The 8,305-nt window shown below is 36.2% G+C and overlaps 1 protein-coding gene across 1 annotated transcript; it reads left to right on the forward strand.

The window, feature by feature from the left end:
• The first annotated feature begins 3,542 nt into the window (after positions 1 to 3,542).
• On the forward strand, positions 3,543 to 6,022 carry LOC149059110 (uncharacterized). Its single transcript, XM_089222617.1, has 3 exons — positions 3,543 to 4,661; positions 5,296 to 5,559; positions 5,921 to 6,022. The coding sequence occupies exons 1-3, from the start codon at positions 3,543 to 3,545 to the stop codon at positions 6,020 to 6,022; spliced, it is 1,485 nt and encodes a 494-aa protein (XP_089078743.1).
• The last annotated feature ends 2,283 nt before the right edge of the window (positions 6,023 to 8,305 follow it).

An 8,305-nucleotide genomic window follows, 5' to 3' on the forward strand; every position in this document is an offset into this window, starting at 1 on the left:
AGTTAAAAGTCGAAGCATTTTTACTGCCCCATAACGTAATGACAAACACAACAAAAATATTCATGGTTTTGACGAATTTTTGTCAATATTTGAACTTCAAATGCTTATAAAAAAAAAATTGTGCCTATGGATTCTTATAATTTTTTATTCACTATAAGAATAACTTATGAGGAACTATGTATTAAATTTTCAAGTATTTTGATAGGGCCATTTCAGAAAAATTGAAAATTTCAGTTGTTTATAAATATCTCAAAAAAAATCAAAATATTTTGAAAACTAAATCACGTAATGAAAATGCCAATATAAATAACTGATAAAATTTTCAAGTATCTACGACTTATACTTTTTGAATAATAACAAATATTTAAAATCGTTTGAGGATAAATCGTTATCGTTACGCTATTTCGTAAAAATTTGAAATTCAAACGCACTTAAAATTTTTCCTATAATGATGCTTCGAGTTTTCTCTATAGCTATTTGAAGGAAAACTTAGTGTTGTATTTTTAATCCTTAGTTATAAACACAAACAATTTTATGATTTTTCAACTAAAAAATTACTTGCAAATTATCGCATTTTTGACAGATTTCGTAAAAATTTGAACTATAACGCTTATAAAAAAAATTGTGCCTATGTATTCTTATAATTTTTTAATCACTATAAGACTAACTTATGACAAACTCTGTATTGAATTTTCAAGTATATTGATAGGGCCAAAAAATTTTTATCGACACATCAAAAAAAAATTTCTGAAAAATTGAAAATTTCAGTTGTCTATAAATAACTCAAAAAAAGTCAAAATATCGTTACGGCATTTCGAAAAAATTTTAAATTCAAACACTTAAATTTTTTCCTATAATGAAGCTTCGAGTTTTATCTATAGCTATTTTAAGGAAAACTTATTGAAAACTTAGTGTTGTAATTTTAATTCTTAGTTATAAACACAAAAATTTTTATGATTTTTCAACTTCAAAATTACTTGCAAATTTTCGCGTTTTCGACAGATTTCGTAAAAATTTGAACTATAAATGCTTATAAAAAAAATTGTGACTAACGAATAACGACTTTTAATTTTTTTTAGCTACAATAAGAACAACTCATAAGGAACCTTGTATTAAATTTTCATGTTTTTCTGGTTGTCCAACATTTTTTTACCGACACTTCAAAAAAAAAATTCTCAAAAAAAGTCGAAAATTTTTGAAAATTAAACTGTATATAGATATCACTAACATTAACAGTTGGTGAAAATTTCAAGTATTTACAGTGATTAGTTTTTGAATTACAACCATATAAATATATCGATTTGGTCGAAAACTGGTTTTGCGTAAAAATTCCCGTTTTTCTGTCATTTTTTTTTTTTGTTTTTCTCGATTTTTTTGAAAACTGTTGGAAAATGTTTAATGCACCAAGGACAATCACTTTTACATCGGAAACCACCCCAAAAGTTTGAAATTGAAGCATTATTTCGACTAGTTATGCTGTAAACAAATACAAAAAAAACATTAAAAAAAACACACATCATTGTAAAATCAATACATTCATCACTTCGTTCAGAATCTAAAAAAAGACAGATATTTTAATTCAATATTTATCAGAATTTCATCATCATTCATATTTTGGGCTTTTCTATTATCATAATAAAAGGCAAATTATTCTGAAAATTAAAAATGTTTGTTAACAATAACTATGTTAATAATTTCTGTAATCTAAATTTAAAATTATCTCTTAAAATTTGGATTTAAGCAAAGTAAAGTTGCAATTTTACTTTATAAGTATTTATTTTATTAATTTTAGTTTCTATTATACATTTATCTTATTATTAATTATTTGTTACTCAACATTTTAAATATTTTTTTCCAATTAAGACGTGTTCTATTACAATTTTTTATATCTAATAATAACATTTATAAAATTATGAGAAAAAACTACATCGCAGATATGAAAAAAAAGTAGGTAATTATTCAAACTACTAATATCATTATTGATAAATAAGGGTACAAGTGCCGTTCATCACATATGAAAAAGCAAAAAAATCGGAGCTAAGAGCTAAAAAATTGTATGTTTTATTAAAATTAATTGTGTTTAAAAATTAACGAGACATTTCAGTATAACTAGTATCAAGCCATCAATGTAGCATAAAATCAAATCAAAATATACAATAACCTTAATCCTGGAGCTTAATTAAACACCAAAGCCCCAATTCTAAAGTTGACCACACATGATAATTTTGTTTTTGCACTCCTGAAAAGTTGTAAAAATGTCGCCTGGCCTCTTTATTTTTATATACCAGTCGATATGTCTACTATCAGGCCATGCATAGAATTAAACGATATAAACACGTATTTTAGGGTTAATGTTTAATTTTTTTTTATTGATATAAAGCCAGGTGACTAAGGTCATTAGTTATACATAGGCCATTGGGTGTGAGGTGTAGGGGTTTATTTTGTGTATTGAGTTTGTAGGTTTTTTAAGTGGGTAACAGTAAGTGGTAGGGTTGTAACACGTGTTTGTGTATGTGTGGCAAGGATATGTTGCTAAAAATACCGGGAAGTCACCCATCCGGGAGCTTGCAACTTCGGCCAGTAGGTACGTACACTCAGTGCGTTTCCACAGATTGAGCGTACGACCGAGCCTCACCAAGCCACGAAATATTTAATTATAATAGATTATAACAGAGAGTTATTTTTTAAACCTCAGAAAATTGAATGCAGATAATTAAAAAAATAAAATCACACTTCTTATTTATATCATGTTGAATATAATGTTAATATAAAACTAAACTTTAAATATATTTAGAACGCATATTACAAATCGTGTGAAATTAAATAATTATTTCAAATTAAATCGACTTACTATCTACTATAATAGACAGAGAATACCCGATAATGATTAATAAGTGTATAATATATTTTATAATTATAATATATTTATCAAATGTTATTATTAAAGTGGAAAATCAAGTGATTTATTTGGAATATATGCAATGCATATTCAAGTTTTTCAGTAGAATATACATTTCAAAACATAATAATTAGTGTAGGAAAATCATTTGAACTTAATTTGAAATAAAGTTCTTAGTTATAACATATTATTCATACTTATATGTCCACTATCGGGCCATGCATAGAATTAAAGATTATAAACACGTAGTTTAAGGTTGTTGTTTGTCTATGTTTACGCTTGGTAAGATTCGTCGGTGGTGTTTTCGTGGTTAAACATACCCCATCAGCCTTATAAAATTTTCGTATCGAATCGCGTGAGTAAAATTTTGGAGTTATTACCGTCAGCTCGTTGGTTTAATGTCGATACGAATATGAACTCGGCAGATTGTGCCTCTAGAGGATTGCGTCCTGGTGAATTAGCTCGGCATGATCTTTATTGGAAAGGGCCCGCCTTCCTACGCTAGTTCGGTGAAAGTTGGTCATCAAGTGTGGATCTAATTCCGTTGGACCAGTTACCTGAGGTCACAGGACCCGTGTCTTATGTGATAGAATCAAGGGAAGAGGCCGTTGAGTGGTTCTCACACTTTTCCTCGTTGAATCGCATGTTGAGAATCATTATACAATTACAACGTCTAGTTAAATTGTGTCGCAAAATTCCAGTTGATAAGAATGTGTTCTCGTATAAAGACTATAGTGATGCTCTATTGGTGGTCATAAAATGTTCTCAAACCCTATTCTTGAAATCTCTGCTCCAAGAGCTCTCTTCTGGTGGAGTTGTTTCTTCTCGCCCTTTAGCGCGTTTATCTCCGTTCCTTGATAGACAGGGCGTCATTCGAGTAGGTGGTCGGCTTCGACATTCATTATTGTCAGATCGACGTAAGCATTCCGTTCTGTTATCTAAGTCATCTCATCTGTCGTCACTCATCGCTCGGCATTGGCATCAATTCGCTTGTCATGCTGGTCCTCGCCTCATGTCGGCTCTGATATGTCGACAATATTGTATTGTTGGTGATCGGTATGTCATTCGTCGTGCGATTAGTGAATGCACGGTTTGCGTTAGGTTTTCTGTTCGAAACATTCATCCCATCGTGGCCGATCTGCCTGGCGTTAGGGTGCAGCAACGTCATCCCTTTTCTTGCGTTGGGATTGATTATGCTGGTCCTCAGCTCATAAAGGAAACGAGTCTGAGGAAGTCACGGCAATATAAGGTCTATATTGCTGTGTTTGTGTGTATGAGTGTCAAGGCAGTTCACCTTGAACTTGTGACCGATTTGACAACAGATGCCTTTCTGGCAGCGTTCGACCGCTTCGTGACTCGACGAGGTATGACAGCGGCAGTGTATTCCGACTGCGGCACTAATTTTGTTGGTGCGTCGGAAAAACTATTCGATCTAGTAAATGATACGAAAAATAGCGAACAGCTCAGTTCTGCTGTAGCGTGCTCGTGGCATTTCAACCCGCCGAGTGCGCCCCATTTCGGTGGACTTTGGGAAGCCGCTGTTCGCTCCACAAAGCTCTTGTTGGTGCGAGTGGTTGGTAACCAGGTATTATCCTATGAGGAATTTACAACAGTTCTGTGTAGAATCGAGTCAGTTCTAAACTCCAGGCCACTCACGCCGTCGTCCAACGATCCCAATGATCTAGAGTGTCTGTTGCCTGGCCATTTTATTATCAGTCGTCCTTTATGCGCAGTTCCAGAAGTGGAAGTTCCTACCAGTTCGGTAAGTTTGAGAAACCGTTGGAAGCTCCTCCATCAGGTTTTCCAAGGCTTCTAGCGTCGTTGGTTAAACGAGTATTTAAACACTTTACAAACCAAAGGTCGATGGCTAACTAACAAGAAAAATATTAAACTTGGCGAGTTAGTAATAATCAAGGATTGTTCTCCTCCGTTAGTATGGAGACTAGGTCGAGTCCAGGAACTTTTACCCGGTCCAGATGGGATCGTGAGAGTTGTTAAACTGCTTACCAAGCAAGGTATTACTACAAGACCTGTAGTAAAATTAGTTCCGCTCCCTACTCAGTAATTTTAATTTTTTAAATTGTTTTAATATTTATATGTTAGTGCTATGATGGTCATTTATCAAGTTTTTTTATTATTACCTAATGTTTATTTACTTAATGTTATGATAGCTCATTAATAGCATATTAGATTTTCTCAGAATACCTAGTGTTCAGTATATTTAATATTTAGTTTTTATCTTGTATGATAGTTATATAAGGTCGTGTTAGGATTCTCTGAACTTTGGTTGGCACTCAGCTTGTCATCCATGGATCAGGACAACATGTAGTTATTTTGTTTGTTTTGTTTTTGTTAAGTTGTATTTTATTATGCATTATGTATTTTATGATATTCAGTCTAGTTTATGTAAAGGTTTGGACAGCTGTTCAATTGTAAAAAAAAAAAATAATGTATTTTTCCCCGCCGCTCCAGATAAGCTCTATCATCGCTCGAATAGTTCCAGCTCAAATACAGCCTCAGTACAGTCAAGGTTCCAGTATCAGCTCTCACCAACAATCAGTTCGATTAAAGCTCCAGTTCCAGCAGTTCGCAAGTTCCAACCTCATGACCATCAGTTCGAAGATCATATTGTGATACACGCTGCGTATCCCAAGGGGGGAGTATGTTCAGACTTCGTCAGCGCGCTCGCGGTTGCCCAGTCCCACTACCCCAGATTGGCAACACTGATCAAGAGACGCTCCTCTTCGCCCCGGTCGTATACATGCAGCTCGCAACGGTCGCGATGTTATTATCAATTTTTACGTGTGTGTGTGTGCGGCTAGCCATGCTGTTAAAAATGCTGATATATTGGTTTCATTAGTATTGTGTTATTGCCGTTCGCAACATCTTAGTTTTGCAAGTCGCAACACTATGGCTCTATGACGAGTACGGCGTTTTATGTTTGTCTGCGTCTAACGCCGATCGGTTACAACGTTAATCTTTGTCATTCGTTCTTTGACAATATTCGGTTGGTTCCTGCAGGTCGCAGTCTATCGCTTGCAGTTCGCAGCAACACAAGGTGAAGCTACTATCATCCGGTTCTTCTGTCCAGTTCGGACCCAAACCACGTGGTTAAGGCTATAACTCAAGTCAGCAGTTCAGCGTTCCAGGTTCCCGTTGTACTACTTGTACTGAACAGCCGTTTCCTTCCTTCTTGTCGTTTCTTGCGTTATAGGTAATCTGGTATGGGACAGAGTACTTAATATATTCTCACCCTTTGTAAACATTTTATTATTAATGGTTATTAGTCTGAGGCTGATCACCTCAGCTAATATATTGTGCACATTGTAACAATTGTATTAAAGATTGGTATATATATATATATATTATCCACTTGTATCGAGTCCTGAGTGTGCGAGTGCTAGGTGCCAACTGCAGTGCCAGGAGCCCCTAGTGCGAACAAAGTTTAATATTTAATTATAATAGATTATAACTAACGGCTTTATTTTTTATACAACATTTTTACACTACTTATTGAAATTAAGTTGAATATAATATAAACATAAGATTAAACTATAAACATAATTTAGATACAAATTATAATTCGTGTAAAATTAAATTATTATTTAAAAAATTAAATCATCTTACTATTTGCTATAATAGACAGATATTATCAGATAATAATTAATAAGTGTATAATATATTTTATGTTTATAAAATATTCAACAAATTTTACGATTAAAGTGGAAAATCAAGTGTGTTATTTGAAATGTTTGCAATGAACATTCGAGATTTTCGGTAGAATATAAAATTTGAAAAATAATAATTAGGGTAGAAAAATCATTTGAACTTAATTTGAAATAGAGTTCTTAGTTAAAACATATTTATATTTATATGTCTACTATCAGGCCATGCATAAAATTAAACATTATAAATACGTCATTTATGGTTAGGTTAGGTTAAGTTAGGTTCCCGGGAAGCATGAGCATTCCATCGGGCGCGTCCCCAAGTTGCGGATAGGGGAAAGTCCTGCAGATATGCAGGGTAGCCGCGAAATAAGCCATACCCTTCGGGATTGGACGAATAAGCGGTCGCGGACAAGCTCACCATCGGGGGAGCGATCAACCCCCGATGTCCCGGAAGATCAGGCAAACGGACGGTAAAAAGGACAACCAACGCGAGGCTGGCGTCGGTGGTGTTGGCCAAGCCAACCTCAAACTTTATGATGAATGCAATAAACAGTGATAACGTTACAGCGCCAGGGGCCTCGGAAACCCCAGGGCCGGCAGTTGGGGGTGGCTCGCCCCAAGGGTCGTCATCAGCAAGCCAGATCCCAGTTGAGAGGGTGTCCAGCACGGCTCTCTCCACTGGTAAGACTACTGCTGAGACAGTCGTGTCGATGTGCACGCAACGGAAACCAGGACTGATCGGAGACAAGGACATAGGAGAGAACGGAGACGCCGCGAACAAATCGGCCTCTGCAAATGAGGATGGTATTAATTCAGTGAAATCAAGAACTATCAACATCGCTACTCTCGGGGAGTCCGAGTTGTTGAATATGATACAGCGCTACGTAACTGGCATGAATACCTTCGCAAGTAAAACACGCAATGTCCATAAGGAGCTTAAAGACACTCTTTCAAAAACTAACATGCTCATATCCCAATATATAAAAGTAAAAAACCAGGACCAAGTGGAAAAAGTCCAGGACAAGGACAAGAGCAAGGACAATGTTGTCATACAAACCCCGACAAACGAGGAGGTTAGGCTAGGGCAAGACGGTTGAGGAGATTCAGATATGGAAACTCAGTCATATCCAACCCGTTGTATTTCAACTTCGGATGTAGGGACTGACACCCCGTGCTGGTGGGGTACTGAACCACCAACAGAAATACAAAATACACAACCCACTGTAAATGGCGTGGCTCGGGATCCAGCTTGGACAGAGGTCGTGAGGTGAAAGCCTCAAGCGAAGAAGCACAGGATGGAACAGAAAGATGACGTTAATGTGGATGAAGGAAGGACGCAACCAAAGAAGAAGGATATCGCCAGGACCTCGATGAAAAAACCACCTGCTATTATAGTGCGCACTTATGACGGTTCGTACTTAGAGGTGCTTAAAAAACTAAAATTAAATGAACAGGTTAAGGCAGTTTCGGACGGCATAGTCGGTCTTACAAAGACTAAAGATGGAGACTTACTGGTATGTCAACTGCCGAGCACGCCTCTGGGAGGACCGAGGTATGGGCAGGTGCTTCAGGTGTCTCTCGCGCGGCTACTTGGCCAGCCAATGTAAAGGACCTGATAGAAGCAAATGCTGCAGGCGCTGCGGAATTACAGGCCACCGAGCGGCAAAATGCGAGGCTACAACCGAAGTCGCGAAGGAGTTTACCACTCAACTAGATAACGGAGGGACAGAAAAGGCTT

The sequence above is a fragment of the Diuraphis noxia genome, unplaced genomic scaffold (assembly GCF_037042655.1).
Source record: "Diuraphis noxia isolate RWA-SAM2 unplaced genomic scaffold, SU_Dnox_SAM2 contig0001, whole genome shotgun sequence".
Taxonomy (NCBI): Eukaryota; Metazoa; Arthropoda; class Insecta; order Hemiptera; family Aphididae; genus Diuraphis; species Diuraphis noxia.

Excerpts from the sequence above, each read along its gene's own strand:
- LOC149059110 (XM_089222617.1), top strand. The coding sequence starts at position 3,543 with ATGTTGAGAATCATTATACAATTACAACGTCTAGTTAAATTGTGTCGC. Across the intron at positions 4,662-5,295 it reads TGGAAGTTCCTACCAGTTCG|TCTAGTTTATGTAAAGGTTT; the intron begins GTAAGTTTGAGA and ends TATGATATTCAG. Across the intron at positions 5,560-5,920 it reads CTGCGTATCCCAAGGGGGGA|GTCGCAGTCTATCGCTTGCA; the intron begins GTATGTTCAGAC and ends TGGTTCCTGCAG.